The 15,553-nt window shown below is 44.1% G+C and overlaps 2 protein-coding genes across 5 annotated transcripts; both read left to right on the forward strand.

Moving 5' to 3' along the window:
• The first annotated feature begins 35 nt into the window (after nucleotides 1-35).
• Nucleotides 36-8,428, forward strand: GJA9 (gap junction protein alpha 9). 4 transcript variants are annotated; one of them, XM_068658088.1, is made up of 2 exons: nucleotides 36-4,285; nucleotides 5,995-8,428. In XM_068658088.1, the coding sequence occupies exon 2, from the start codon at nucleotides 6,016-6,018 to the stop codon at nucleotides 7,564-7,566; it is 1,551 nt and encodes a 516-aa protein (XP_068514189.1). In that variant the 5' UTR covers nucleotides 36-4,285; nucleotides 5,995-6,015; the 3' UTR covers nucleotides 7,567-8,428. The 4 variants fall into 4 exon arrangements, with proteins under 4 accessions (XP_068514189.1, XP_068514187.1, XP_068514190.1 ...); XM_068658086.1 differs by lacking the exon at nucleotides 36-4,285 and adding an exon at nucleotides 4,319-4,713; XM_068658089.1 differs by lacking the exon at nucleotides 36-4,285 and adding an exon at nucleotides 5,130-5,681.
• Nucleotides 8,429-8,951: 523 nt separating this feature from the next.
• On the forward strand, nucleotides 8,952-14,462 carry MYCBP (MYC binding protein). Its single transcript, XM_068658100.1, has 5 exons — nucleotides 8,952-9,097; nucleotides 9,256-9,328; nucleotides 11,007-11,055; nucleotides 11,965-12,094; nucleotides 14,364-14,462. Exons 1-5 carry the CDS (start codon nucleotides 9,083-9,085, stop codon nucleotides 14,406-14,408), a joined length of 312 nt encoding a protein of 103 aa, XP_068514201.1. The 5' UTR covers nucleotides 8,952-9,082; the 3' UTR covers nucleotides 14,409-14,462.
• Nucleotides 14,463-15,553: the final 1,091 nt, after the last annotated feature.

A 15,553-nucleotide genomic window follows, 5' to 3' on the forward strand; every position in this document is an offset into this window, starting at 1 on the left:
GGTGGCAGCATCCAGCCCACCAAAGCAAACAGACCCATGGGGGCTTGTATAAATCATAATGAAGGGTAGAAGGTTTATTTCAGATCAGTTCAGGCCCTTTTTATGTAGGGTAGGGAATTGTGCAGAGCTGTCTGCTCAAAGAGCACGCAGGTGGGCTTGGGGTGGTGGAATTGGAACTGTTTGGAAGGGTCCCCAGCAGATCACCAGGCCCACACTGGATGGGGACAGGGAGCCTGGGTGGGACATCTGGCAGCCTGTCCCCTCACGCCCTGTCAGCTTCTGCCACGTCCCCGGGGAGGTCCTGCCCTCAATTGATTATCCCCACTGTAAAAAAATTCTTTCTTATATCAGGACAGAACCACTCCTGGTGCGGCCTGTGCCCATTGCCCCTTGTCTTCTTGTCTTCTCCACCCGCCTCATGGCTGCCCTCCAAGTACAGGAGCCCTGCGCTGAGGCCCCCCTGGGCCTGCTCCTCACAGGGAGGCCAAACCCAGCCCCCCGGTGTTAGCAGCAGGTTTTTGGGGGCCGCTTCCAGCCCCGTCACCCAGAGCATTCAGGAAGGTGGCGAACAGTGTGAGGCCCAGCAGCAATCCCTGGGGTCCCCCTCTCCACAACCCCCCCAGCCAGCCCCTATCCCACCAGTTTGCCTACAAAAGGGAGCCTCAGCTGGACGTCAGCTTGTTTGTCACCAGATTGCACCGTCGGCTTTTTTTGGGTTTGGTGCAGGGCCCTGGTTGCCTCCAGATCTGCCAGGAAATTAAAAATGAGTGGAGGACTTGAAGAGCTCCTCTTATCTGACTGCTGCCATTGCCCCTTTAGTTTTTGGTGTAGCCTTACTCCTTGCTCTGGTCAGATTTATGATTTTTTCTCTTTGCCTTTGCTAATTTGGTGGAAATACACAAAGAAGCCAGTTTTACTGAGTCCAGTGCAGGCTTCCCTCTTCTATGATTTTCAGATTTCCCTAGGCATTGGCTTCTTGCTGTATCAGACTTCTGCCCAGCTCCATTTCTTATAGGGTCCAATTAACTGCTTTATTCACTGGGCTGCAGCTGGACAAACGGCCACGTGCACGGTGAGCAGCGGCCCTGCACGAGCAGTGAATGATCTTCGCTCACCAAGGGAGAGCTCCACACAAATGCACCTTCTACAATGTCTTCAGGGAAAAGCGGTTGCCTTCTCTTTAAACGTGCTGAGGCACATCAGATTGGATATTTCTCGGTTGTAGCAATGGGGTTTTAAATACTGTCAACTTTGATCTACAAAATCGCTGTGCAAGAAATTCCTAAACAGTACTAAGCTGGTTTTGAGCATTCAGCATCTTAGCAGGGAGTGTTTTGTGAGTACAAGCACCCTGCTTGCTTACAGGAAGCTTTTTGCAATATAGTGAAGAGCTTGAGCAGCAAAAAAAGGGCATCCTAAGTAGAAATGTTGCGTGAAATCTAAGCTTAAAAATAACTAGTGACCAAAAAAACACCTTAAACCTTTTGGATAAAAGCCAGGGCATCTTCAGAAAGATCCTTTGGGAAAGCAAACCCACAAGTCTGCACCTACTAATTCACACGTATATCATAGCAATAAAAATTGATTCTATAACCCAGCACAGAAAGCAGACAGAGATCAAGAGCATGTGCCTCTCTCTTTATGTGCTACTCTGTGATCTGCCTCCAGCCCTGCTGGATTGTGCAATCATAAAGACAATATTGAGTAGTGTGGTTGCCCAAATTTCTCATTATCATTTGTGATCCCGATGTCAGTATTGAATGAGACTGCAGGAATGAGTCTGCGTCGTCCCCCAAGCCTGTAGGACACGCCGCTGATGTCTGTGCCTCTCGCTATCCAGCTGGCCGTTGTGGGTCAGACAAGTGCAGTAGAAAATCAAAATCAATTGTACACATAAAGTGCACATTATTGACGAGTAGGAATGAAAAGGTCTGATCTTAGGAGAATATTTCCACGACTGAATGATTTTTATGGTGTTTGACCCTGAGCTAAGAAAACATAATTTAGTAGGCAGATGAAATTTGGAGGGTATTTTGCAGCAAAACCAACTACAATAAGATGTGGGTGATGTCGCTGCTTGACCTGGGAGAAAATAGAGTATTCTCTCCTTATGTCACTGCTCGTGTTGTTGCTAAACACTGAATACTGGCAGGACAGTCTGTGTAAATATTCCTATCTGCAAAATATCTGGACTAAAGTAAAGAGCAGCATATCGCTGCCATAAAATTGCCATCAGCACTTGAATTCATTTTCCCTCCTGACCGGTCAAGTTGTCATTTGACTGAAATGCCCTTTTACATGAGATAATGCATCTTGGAACACTAAGTGCAGATTGATAAAGGTTTCCCCTGACATAAATCTTTTATAAAACGAGGAGATTCCCCAGACACCATAGCTCAGTCTCTTCTAATTCTTGGGATTTTCAAACAAAGCTTCAGAATCTTTGCAGGGGGTGGGGGTGTCCATGGACCACTCGGATGGGTTAGGAATCTTTTGTACCAATGGCAGAAAAATGTTTAAAAACCTACTTTAAGTATTTAATAGAAATGGCTGGCTGGAGACCAATCGCTTGCCAAAACGACTGAGTACTTCCAGCAAGCTGTCATTTAGCTATGAAATCGGACATGACCTATTGACTGGTCCTCAGCACCAAAATTAAAAGATATTGATGAGCGTCGGAGTTTTCAGCAGAGGAAGTTTATGCATCCTATACAGGCCACTTGTATTGGCGATACACTTTAGCAGGGCACTGATCAGAAAAATCTAAAAGAGCATTATAGTGCTAGTTATACTTCTCAGCGCATATTGATCCTAGAGCAGGAGTGGCATCTTCATACCAAGCATGCATAACAGGTCCGAATTTTTGGCTACTGTGCTGCTAACACGAGCTCCAGGAAAACCTCTGTACACAAAGCAAGCATATTTCTTTCCCTAGCTTCCCTTTTCTAAAATGAGGTCTCTTCCTCTTCCCTCTTCCAAACATTTTGCTTGCATTTACTAAATTTTAGAGTGTTTGAATGGGTGTCACCTGCTCTGTTTTTACAGGCTAGATATAAACATCACTCCGTCTTCAGTGTGTCTGACAGCGAGACTGGGGGGGTAGAAACTTGCTCCTGAAAGGAAACACCAAGTTATACGGGCTGGGAAAATGGAGTAGCAGTTGCAATGTTTAGGGGCGTTTAAAAGAAGTCAATGTGACAAGAGAGGTGGCATGGGGAAAATAAATGAGGGGTCAGGGATCATGGAATATAAGGACAGGTGCTGTATGTGAAGAAGGAATGAGTTTGGAGCTGCCCAAAGTACTGTTCTCTGTTTTGTTTTGTTTTTATCAGGAGTGCAGCACTAAGCTGTTACAACAGAAGAGATTTTCTGCAGAAATTTACACCGCATTCCTTTGGGGAGGATTTACATTCTTAGATTTTGCATAGCCAAGCTGAATGTTGCTATTGTGATATGTAAACTCTAGCTTGGTTGTAGTTCACGTTTTTATAACCGTGTATTAAAAGAATGAAAAACAATGCTGGAAGATAACTCCAGTGCTTTGACAGAAGCAGCCACAGAAAATCAGTATCGATAATTATGCCATTAATTGACCGAGTTAATATGGCTGCTGTGGTAACATAATTTTTCATAAGTAATGTCTTATGGGATTACAGGGATAAACCATCTTCTGTTGGTCAACAACTATTTCATTTAAATCGATAAGGGAAAGCATTTTACTTGCTGGTTTTTGAAGGCATAAAGAACAGAGTTAATTGTAGGGCACTAATGCCATGTCATAAGTGCATCTGTGTAGTGACAGAGGTCTTTTGAAATTCCAATTTCAATTCAAAATAAGCAAGTTTCCTTTAAAAACCAAAGCAAACCACAAATGAATCAGACAACAAAAACCCTCTGCCCCAAACGACCATAGGGTCAGGTAGTATTTTGTGCTGATGGTCTGAGCCTGTGCCACTTGGGAACTCTACATCATTCATCAAACCGATGAAACTCCATTCCCAAACACCAGAGAGAATGAAATTCTCCTGGTTCATCACAGTAGGTCTGCCTGATGTCTTTGATCACCCGTTTATCCCATACCCACCACCAAGGCTCCTTGTTTGACCACACTGTGCTAGGATGCAATGCAAAGCTTGAAGTTGTCTAAACCAGGACCTCAGCATTTCTGCTGTAACTGAGGTCTCTAAGACATCTGATCACTCCACCCGAAATGACTGCGTTCATGGTGCAAAGCCTGCCTATGCCCAGCATTAGAACAAGCAGCGTTTTGTAATCAAATTAATAGGTAAGGGTGTGGGACAGGGTGGGGTGGCCTGGGGTATTGCTTTCTTTTTTGCTGTTTACCTTACGCTGAGATGGTTCTTAAAGCTTGGAAGGTGCTGGAGGGGGGCAAGGGAAGATCACCTGAAGGAAGTCTGAGCAGTGGATTTTATTATTATTTTTTTTTTAAATGTGATTTTTCCCTGTAGATGTTAATTTAATTACAGTTAAATTATGCTTGGAGCTGTAGCAGACTGGCCAGCAGATTGATTTTCTCCTCCCTCCCTAGCAAGTATAAATTCAGTGTGCAAAGCTTGCACTCCGTCAGTTGCTCCAGTAGTGAACTAAACTGTTTGTAATGTGAAATTCGCTCACACGGATGAAAGATGTCAGGGGTTGTAACTTTTCGTTGGATGCCATAGAGCTTAATTTTACACATTTTTGTAAAGGAAGGTATGTTTTATTTTTAATGTGCTCTTTATTTGTAATTTGTTTATATTTTTTAAATGTCTAACACCTATTTGTCTACCAATACAAAAGTGTCTTGTCATGTTTACTAGGCTGTCTTAACAAGAAATTTCCTTTGTGGTCATCAGTATTGCAGCCAAGGCTTCAACATCCATTTACTTTCTTAATATTCTTATTTTACAGGGTGAATATTAATTATATATGTACTGAAAACTCTGTTAAATCGTCCTTATCCTAAAAAATCAGACTATTCTCTTTTAATATAATTTAATTCTGAACAAAGTAAAGTTATATCCACGAATGTAACTGTTATCCCTGCACATACAGAAGACAGATATTTTTGCTAGTGTGTGCACCCACAGAAGTGCTGAAATGGAATTTATAATCTTGTTCTTGTAAATGCAAGGTGTGTGATTACACTTATATTACCAGTTTATCTGTACTCAGATAATAATTATTTGTGAAAATGCTGGTAGATAATTTTTGCATAAATCATTCATTTTTTATAGAACCATGGACAAAGATAGCAACACTTGACACTTAGGCACTCCATTCTGTACTTCATATGCAGGTATCATTGAGCAGAGGAGAGTGATCCGATTATGGTGATTTATTTATTTGTTTATCATTTTGATCCACAACCCAAAAGCTACTGTTTGCTCCCAATTATATGTTCAAAAAATACTTGTTAAAAATTTAACAGTGCATTTTTAGTGAGATGTTTTATTCCCTCATGAGAGCCTTTGTATAACCAGTTTTCACAGAAAAACAGTAATTGGACATTACCATAACCTCAGCTGCAACACGGGGCTCAGAACACCTGAAAACGAGGACCAGAAAATATTTGTTTGTTTGCAGGGAAATAAAACCTCATTACCTTCACAGGTGTCCTAAATATAAGCACACCGCTCTCACACTCATGTCTCTTGGATGATGCTTCAAACAGCCCCCAGGTGCACAGAACCCTGCTACCACTCAGGCACCTGATTTTCCACTGACTCGGATGCAGACCTGGGTGCTGCATTTCTCGTAGTTACCTCCTTTTCAGGCTGTCTTTTACTGAGATTAGATGCAGGTGAACGATGCACTTCTTCATCTTGTAGACAAGAAAGAATAATGCCTGTAATATCAATGAGGAGTGGGTCATGTTGCCAGCTTTACAATGTGAGATAGGACATTTCCTCCCAGCATAATTATTTTCATAATGCATTAAGGAAGGACTGTGGATTTCACAGTATTTGATACTTTTTCTCTCATACATTTCAGTGTTAAGATGGCAGAATAACCATGGGAGACTGGAATTTCCTTGGAGGCATTTTAGAGGAAGTCCACATTCATTCCACCATTATTGGGAAGATTTGGCTCACTATCCTCTTTGTCTTTCGAATGCTTGTCCTCGGAGTGGCAACTGAGGACGTCTGGAATGACGAACAGTCAGAATTTATCTGCAACACTGAGCAACCCGGCTGTAGAAACGTGTGCTACGATGAGGCCTTCCCTATCTCCCTCATAAGGTACTGGGTCTTGCAGGTTATCTTTGTGTCTTCCCCTTCTTTGGTGTATATGGGTCATGCCTTATACAGACTAAGAGCCTTAGAGAAAGAGAGACAAAAGAAGAAAGCTCAGGTAAGAGTGGAGCTTGAAAGCACTGAATTGGAAATGACCGAATATCGGAAAAGGCTGGAGAGAGAACTCCGGCAACTGGATCAAAGGAAGCTGAACAAAGCACCCCTGCGAGGCTCTTTGCTCTGCACTTACGTGATACATATTTTCACTAGGTCTGCAGTGGAAGTCGGTTTCATGATTGGCCAATATCTGCTTTATGGGTTTCGGCTGGATCCCCTTTACAAATGTCAGAGAGAGCCATGTCCAAATGTCGTTGACTGCTTTGTATCAAGACCGACAGAAAAGACGGTGTTCATATTATTCATGCAGTCGATAGCAACTGTGTCGTTGGTTTTAAATGTCTTGGAAATTATCCACCTAGGATTACGAAAAATTAAAATGGGGCTTTGTGGGCAGGAAGAAAACAAGGGTGGCCACGGCAATTTCTACATAAACAAATCTAAGAAATACTCAGTGATACCTCGCTCTTCTTTGGGAATACCTGCAACCCCTCCAAAAACTCTTCCTTCCGTACTTAGTGGTTATGCATTTTTAATGGAAAAGCAAACCGACACTGCCATCTACCCGGTTCTAAATTCTCCTCCCATGTTTCAGTCTATTCAAAATAACCATACAGAAAGTAGCAGCAACTACGCCCATCACAACCAGGAAAATAAATTGCCAAGGAAAAGGCCGGCTACAAGTGCTTTGAATGATCAGAATCAAAATATTAGCACAAATAATGAGGCCTTGCCTAGCAGGCCTGAGACCGAAGCAAATAATTCTCAGAAAGAAGCTGATCAGAAACATTTCCTTGCTGGCACACAGAATGCAGATCCAGCTCAGTGCTTGAGAAGCTTTGCTGAAATGCCATCACAACCATCACTGCAACCTTGCACTTTTCCAGCTGCCAGCTTCAGAAGACAGCAAGGAATCGTTTCCTCCTGGAACTGCTCCGCAGCCGTCGAGAGTGCCGGCTCTTCCACGAATTCCCTCACAAAGAGCAGCAGCAGAAGACAAAGCGGTCTCAGTGCAAACCAAGGGCAGCCACTTTCCAAAACCGACATCAGAAATCCCAGCCGCCCTGACACTCCTGACTCCGTCGGGGAGGCGAGCTCCGGCTCTCGCCAGAGCAGGGGCTGCGGCAGCCCCCAGCTGCTCCCCGTGTCCGGGCGCCCGTCCCTGTCCAGCAGTGCCGGCAGCCGGCGTGCCCCCACTGACCTGCGCATTTAGTGCGAGCGAGCCGGTGAATCTCACTACTCGGTGCCCGGGTAGTTACTGGAAGCTGTAATATACAAGCTATTGATAAGAGTAGCCGCCTCATTTGACTTTAACCAGCTCTTTCACGGAAGTGAAAATAGAAGTTGTGTAGCCCTTTGCTTATTAGCTAAGTAACTTTTAAACAGTCTGCTTCTTGACAATGAAAGGATGGCTTGAACCTCAGTGCCGAACATCTACGTTAAATCCCCAGCTCAACAGGGTTACGTACATCATATAAATCCACGCATTAGGAAGTCAGGACTAAAATTACAGCTGTACCTAAACCAGATAAAAGTAGAAGACAAAATTACAGTCTAAAAATGTATTTTACAAAGACCAGTAAATGAAATTAGGCTAAAGAAAGCACTAGAACACCTGAGGAATATGAATTATCAATAAATATGAATTCTTAATCTTATTCTTAATCTTATTCTTAATCAATAAATTGAATTCTTAATCTAAGAATTCAAACACATAGTTGATAGCTCTTTGAAAGAAGAATGTCAAGTATATTCTGCTGTTTGAACTATTAAATACAAAAATAACAAAATATTTGATAAATGTTTCACTTATTCTGACTCTGCAGTATGTTTTTTTAGTGTATCACCACCGACTTCTTCAGCAGAGAAATCATCGATTCTCCTCTTTTGGTGTCACAGCGCACGGACACCACGCTGTGACCAGGTCAAGGCTTGACAACCTCCCCAGGCCACGGGCCTCCCCAGTCGTTTTGGTGTCAGTAATGCTCTTTTTGGTGTCAGTAATACACTTTTTGATGCTGGTAACACCCTTTTTGATGTCAGTAGGAATCTTTTTGACTTTGGTAACAATCTTTTTGATGTAACACTCCTTTTGACATCATTAACACTCTCGTTGATATCACAGTTGCAGACACAATGCCAGGACTAGGCCGAGGCCCCACAGCCTCCCCAGGCCGCAGGCTTCCCCAGTCTTTTGACATCAGTAACCCTCATTTTCATGCCAGTAATGCACTTTTTGACATCATTAACGCTCTTTTTTCTGTCAGTAACACTCTTTTTGACATCACAGTGCATGCACACAACACTGGCACTAGGCCGAGGCCCCGCAGCCTCCAGAGGCCGCAGGCATACCCAGTCTTTTGACATCAGAAACCCTCATTTGAATGTCAGTAATTCACTTTTTCATGTCATTAACACTTTTTAATGTCGGTAACACTCTTTTTGACATCACAGCGCACAGACAACAACACTGGGACTAGGCGAAGGCCCCACAGCCTCCCCAGGCTGCACGCCTTCCCCGTGTCATTTTAACATCAGCAACACTCATTTTGTCACGATTATCATTTTTGGGGGGATGTCCCTAACACTCCTTCTGACGTCATCAACCCTCGTTTTGACGTCACAGCGCCAGGCCGCCCCTGGGGCGTGTCTCCAGGCCCTCGTCGCCATGGCAGCGGCGGCCGCCCCGGGGCCGTAAAGGAGGCGGGCGCAGGCGCGCGGCGGGGCCGATGGCGCATTACAAGGTAGGGGCAGCGGGGACCGGCCCCGGCGGAGCCCCCCGGGGGCTGCCCGAGGACCGGGACCGACATCGGGACCGGCCTCGGGCTCGGCGGGGTGGGGGCCGGGCACGGGCCCGTCCGTCCCGCCCCGCCGCGCTGACCGCCCGGCCGTCCTCCCGCAGGCCGCCGACTCGAAGCGGGAGCAGTTCCGCCGCTACCTGGAGAAATCGGGGGTGCTGGACACGCTCACCAAGGGTACGGGGCCGTGGGGGGGTGCTGGGGGTGCCCCTGAGCTGTGGGGGGGGGTGTTTGGGAGAGGGGGAGCTGCCCGCAGGGAACTGTGCCAGGAGCAGAGGGAACGGCCTCGAGTTGTGCCAGGGGAGGTTCAGGCTGGCAATGAGGAGACATTTCTCCTCAGCAAGAGCGCTCAGGCGTTGGGACGGGTTGCCCAGGGAGGTGGTGGAGTCCCCGTCCCTGGGGGTGTTGAGGGAGAGGTTGGACGTGGTGCTGGGGGACAGGGGCAGGGGGTGGTGGTGGGGGGCGGTTGGAGCAGTTGGTCTTGGAGGGCTTTTCCAGCCCTGATGATCCTGTGAGGGAAGTACCCGGAGGTGTGCCCCAGGACTGCTTAAAGTTCCCTTCCTGAGCAGGGCTCGGATCTTCTCCTGAAGCTGACTGGTAAGCTTTCAGAGAATCATTATGGTTGTAAAACTCCTCTGAGACCATCCAGTCCTACTACCCCCTTACCACCGATGTCACCCACTAACCCATGTCCCTAAGCACCACGTCCAGCCGTTGTGGAAGTGACTTGGTATCAGAACAGGGAAAATACTTGTGCTCCACTGAAGGATGCTTTGGTTTTCTTTACGGCTTCTTCTGACTTCTGAAGTGTTCCCGAGAGCCTTCTGGCAGTGTGCTGATGTTCCTGCCTGACAACGCTCGCTGTTTGAAGGGTGAACAGCAGATCCGTGATGGGAGGGAATGGGCTTCATGCTGAGGCTCCCCGCTGGGTGCGTGGGTGCTGTTTGGCTTCCTGTAGGTGTGTTTGTACTATCGCAGTTTGAAGCACGCTGTGCAATAGCAAAACAACTCTTCCAAACACTGTGGCTTCTTGATTTTGTTTCTAACTTAGGTGCTCAGTGTAAAAGCTGTGCAGTTTGAGCATCTGAAACTGGGAGAGGGGCACTGAAGTTCCCTGCAAATACTGTGTAGAAAGGATTTATGAAACCAAACATCTTCTATGGACATATGTGTGCCCCTGTGGGGTGATTATATTTGGGAACTTTCTGACTGCTCATGGGGCTGTGTGCCCCAAATACAGGGTTGGCATACATATGGCTAGTTTTATTTAAGCTGTTAGGGTACTGCTGCTTGTGCTGAGCCCTCTGGCACTTTGTTGTCCACAGGAGCCCCAATCCATGAAGGTTTTCAGTGAAGTAAGGAATTTAGTCACCTCCTCTGACAGTAGCCTTTTAGTTCTGTAGCTGTTTGGAAGCTTGTTTTAATGCATAAAGTTACAGAAGCGCTGATGTTGTCATGCAGCTCTAAGTCGTAGCTGAAGTAGAAATAACAGCTAGTAAAGGGAGAGTCTCAAAATAATTAGAAGTCTTGTTTCTCTGTTGATGAGAGCCAACATTAGGCTTGTGTGTGGAACATGTCAAACTTGTCTAGGTTTGTTTTCTGTACTAGAATAGTCAAAGACTGGTTAGGGGACCAAGAAGCCCCTTCTGGGTAGCTGTTACCATGTGGGATGCTCTGTTCTCTCCTGTACAGCTCTACTCTTAACATCAAAGGATGTAGGTGAGAACCTTCTTAAACAGAAGAATGTGCTACAAACATGGCATGCAATACTTATGCCTACTGGCTGTTGGTATGTGTTTTAAAAGTAAAGAGTTACATGAACTTTTTGAAATTGTTGAATATTTTCTGTTTGCAGTGTTGGTAGCCTTATATGAAGAGCCAGAGAAACCAAATAGTGCACTGGAGTATCCTTTTTCTCTTCTGTGGAGTGCTGCTGGGGACTTGCCACGCAGCGTCAGTGCTGTTTCGCACTTGCAGATGAAGTGGAGAGACTTGCTCGGGAGACTTAAACTCAGAATGTGCCTTTTCTAGGTGATTTTAGTTACTACTAACAGTCTTACAGGTGGCTCTTGATCCACTAAGACAATATATAATAGACAATTGGAAATTCCTTTGGTGCTAAACTGCTTCCAGTAACCTTAAAACCACTGGCATTTTCCAGTGTTTCTGGCTGCAGTTTATTACCAAAGCATTTGGTAGTATTCACAAGCTTGTGTCAGATTATTCTTGTCTGAAGACTTGTCAGAGAGCTAACCAAATCTGACAGGATTCAAGAGAATCGTGTTCGTCAGTGTGTCAACATTTATGAAATCAAGTTACAGGCTACTACAAGATGTTGTAGACCTGCAATGTTGGAATTGATTACTGTATCTGTGGCTTCTGAAGTCTGTTTCTTCACACTGCCCCTTCTTCTAGTAGTACTTGAGTACAAGAAGGTAAAGAAAAAAATTAAAGGCTTTATTTCTTGCTGTTTTGTAGGTGGCCTACCTTTTTTTTCCTTTTTCTTTCTAAATGTTTGAAACACAAATTGAAAAGCTACCATATTCTGCATTTCAGAGGAAAGAAAAGGTTGGTGTAGCAAAATGTGAGCATCTCATATGTACAGATGTCACTTCTTTGTGTGATATACCAATGAACTTGAAAGGCTTTCATATTTTTGGAACTTTATCCTGTAGGATGAAAAGCTCTGTAGTAATCGAAGTGGTTTAATGCAATTTTGGTCATGTTTATTGCATCACTAACTTTTAATTAAGTGTTAAAATTAAAACAGTTACTCTGTCTAATGGAAGAAATACTTAACATCCAAATACCAGCTTCCTGAAGCATCATTTGGGAGCTTCAGCTCCTGAGAATCCAGAAATAGAGGCACTTCGCCTGGAAGTGGCAGAGATGAAAGAAAAATACGAAGCTGTGTTGGAAGAAAATAAAAACCTGAAAACCAAGGTAAAAGTCTGTCTGGTATTCTGAAGTACTTCTGCATTCCACAAGCAGTTACTTTGACGTTTACAATACAGCTAACTTTTTTCACTAGAATAACTGATAAATGTTGTTAACATTGTTTGGCCTTGGGGCTGAGGAATGCCAGCTCATTCCTGGTAGACTTCTGTGTAATAATTGTTTTGATGGGAGACTTGCATTCTATAATCTAGCTTTACTAACTAGAGAATTTACTTTGTAAAAAATATATGTATGAAGGCTAATTCCCTATTATCACTCAGTCCTATCTGGATATTTTTAAGTTGCCTGATACGATGTAGCTTAGGCTTCCACAAGAGCTTTGAAAAAGAGGGTGGTGGTGGGAAGCCAGTGTATCTACTGTAGAGGCTTTCAAAGGGCTAACTGAAGGAGGAAAATTGTGTGTTAGTTTTTGTATCCTGGTATGGATTTATACATGGCAGGATTTTACCAGTGGAGGTCACTCTTATCACGTTGAACATTAACTTGCCCTTTAGTTAAAACAGCTCTGGTACTCCTGCATCTGCAAGGCTCTAGTGAATGCAGGGCTGTTCCTTAAGGTGTCCCTAGGCCCTCTAAAAGAGCTCAGAGATGTGAACAGCTTCCCTTTTAGATGGTAATGACTGTAAAGTGAACAAGAAGTTTCAAAGTAAAACTGTGAGAACCTTAATGAGCTAGTGGCAGGGCTTTAAGCCACTGTGAGCTTCCATGTCTTTGTCTGGAGGGGATGGCTCTTCTCTCCTGTGTGAACATCCCCATGTTTGTTCTTGTGTCCTAAATAACTACTGCTGCTTCCCTTCTGGGAGAAGGGATCCTTGGGCATTACTCCCTCTTCTGGAGTGTCCTCTTGCTTACCTAGCAATTCTTAGCTAGTACCTGCTGAGTCCTTGCAGCTACGTTTGTTTATGCTTACTAGGAAACACAGCAGAGTATCCTGCCCCCTCTTGTGGGAGTGGCAGCAGACCAGCAGTCAGCTTGCTGTAGCTGAGTTGAAAATGCAACTAGTAAGTGGACGTGTGAAAGCAGAGGGACCTGGGTCTCTCTTAAAGAGGTGTTACTAAAATTTCTTTCAGGAAAGCAAGCTTTCCATAAGCCAAGTCGTTTACTTTAGTTGTACTTTGTCCTTCTTTATCTTCAAATGTTAACTTTTATTTTATGTTTTCCATTATTAATGTTTTTTTCTTTTGTTCCCTTATTACCTGTCATTCTGACACAGTAGAAGTTGCATGGATGAACTCACACGGATGTTCTCAGTAGGGAAAACTGTTAGCTTTATTTTCAGCATTCCTCTAGCATAAAATACACCCCTCTAATTGTGCCCTTATTGGTAACTTCAGTCATGCCTGAATAAGTGTTTTGCTGCTGTGTTAATCTGTGAAGAGCTGTTCTTTTCCTTAAGCTTACTGAATGTTAAGTATTTACATGGGGATGGGGGCAGAAATGCAACAGTTGGGTCCTTACAGGAAAGAAATCTGATTTCGGGTTGTATACTGACCATCTTGTGTGGTAAACTCTAGAAGAACATGCTAGAAATGCTGTTTTTGTGGTTCTTGTTAATGCCACAGTGGCTGCTGTAAATCAGTATTGCTACAAGGGACACGATGGTATTTTAATTTGTTTTGATGTATCGATTTTTAACCTACTTCACAGTTTGCAGGATGAGGGGTAGAATCTTAAGTGAGGCATATTTCAGACTCAGTCCTGGCACTCGAACTGTTTTTGAAGCTTGAGCTTATCTTTTATGTTACCGAGGTCAAGTAAACATCTTCATGTTTCTTTGGAAATAACTTTCCAAGTAAAGGTCACACTTTAATGCATGGCTGCCTAGGCCATGCCTTCTAGAAAGAATAATCAAAGCTAGAATTATTTCAGAAAGTGTTTAGATACCCTTGCTATGAGAAATACTTAATTATATATCAGTACAAATCAAAACTTAGGAGGCACTGATCAATACCAGCTGCTATTTTAGATTAATAGTACTTCATGAGACCTAGAACAAGATACGGGGGGGAAATGAAAGTGTACTTGAAAAGCCCATTTGTTACAGCTGTGTGATTATACAATGCAACAATGTGGTGCTTTGAAGGAAGGATTCTTTTGTTGCTTAACTTGAAAATGGACATGCATAACTGCCTGTGATGGATTAAAATACAAGAAAATGCAGTACTTCTAGACCAGACTGCCTTTCACATTTCTTAATGTAGAAATTGTCCCTAAGATGTTGTCCCTAACTGAATTTCTCTCTTTAAATCCGCAGCTGGCTCAGTATGAACCACCTCAAGAAGAGAAGCATGATGAATAACAGTAGTTACTCCTTTAATGCCTTGATTTAATAAAGGGCTTCCTGAGAACCGCAGTCCTGACTCTTCTGTGTGAACTCTGCACATCTATTTAGGTACCTGATCATCTTAAAGGAAAACAAGTGTTTTGAGTGTGATTTCTGTGCAGCTGCACTAACAACTGATGAATTTAGACATGCTGGCCAATCTTCCTGCTTTCTGTGCTGCAGAAAAGGTTGCTGTTATGATTAACTTGTAGAGAAATGTGCCTGCCAACTTTGTGTAAGTTGCAGATCATGGTCAATGATCCCATTAAGCTGCTGATCTCTTGGTATTCTCTCAGCTGGGAGGAGGGAGGATCCAACTGTAGAAGCAAGACCTCCAAAGCATGTTGCAGGCTGGTACTTGGTAGTACAGTTAGGCTTCTGCTGAAGCTGCTGGAGGGCAACTGTCTGTTCAAAGTGGCAGCAGGAATGGGTATAGTTAAGTGAGGGACGCAGCATGCTGCTGGAGCTGCAGTACCACCTGCATCATTTCATAGTGCTTCTGAAATGCAGAATTGTCCTTCACGGGAAAGATGCATTTCAGGGAGCATCATTTTTTTTTCAATCCTAAAACTAGGAACTTTAAAGGCAACTGTTGACAGGAAAAAATGCAGGGAGATAAGACAGAAGTGCAGTAGTTGTTTATGTACAAGATCTACTGGCTAGTAGAATAAGTTGTTTCTAGGATGGGTCTTGCACCTGGTCTTAGAGGTGTGGTGAGATAGAGCAGAGCTGCTGAGGTCAGTGTACAAATTGAAATCAGGTGCTAACGAGTGTAATGGCTTCTTACCTTGCTGCTGTACCTCTTCTTGATCTAGAGAGGACACAAAAGAGCTAAACGAGCAGGTAATGCTGTGTTAACTCTTAAAAACAAAACAAATAAATCAGAAACCCAACATGCTGCTTCCCTCTCACCCCTGTTGCAGAAGGTAAGTTAGGATGTGTACACTGCAGTAAGTTGCAGTGTGGGGAAGGACTGGGAGGGGTGGTGCTGTAGGAAATGTATCACAGCTATGAGGGGGTGGTGCTGCTCAGAGCACACCTGCCCTGGGAGCAGTGGGCAGGTCAGGTGTTGGGCTGGGGCGGTTGTAGGGTGAGAAAGCATCAGCTGGGAGGGCGATAAG

This window comes from Anas acuta, chromosome 21, assembly GCF_963932015.1.
Source record: "Anas acuta chromosome 21, bAnaAcu1.1, whole genome shotgun sequence".
NCBI classification, from domain to species: Eukaryota; Metazoa; Chordata; class Aves; order Anseriformes; family Anatidae; genus Anas; species Anas acuta.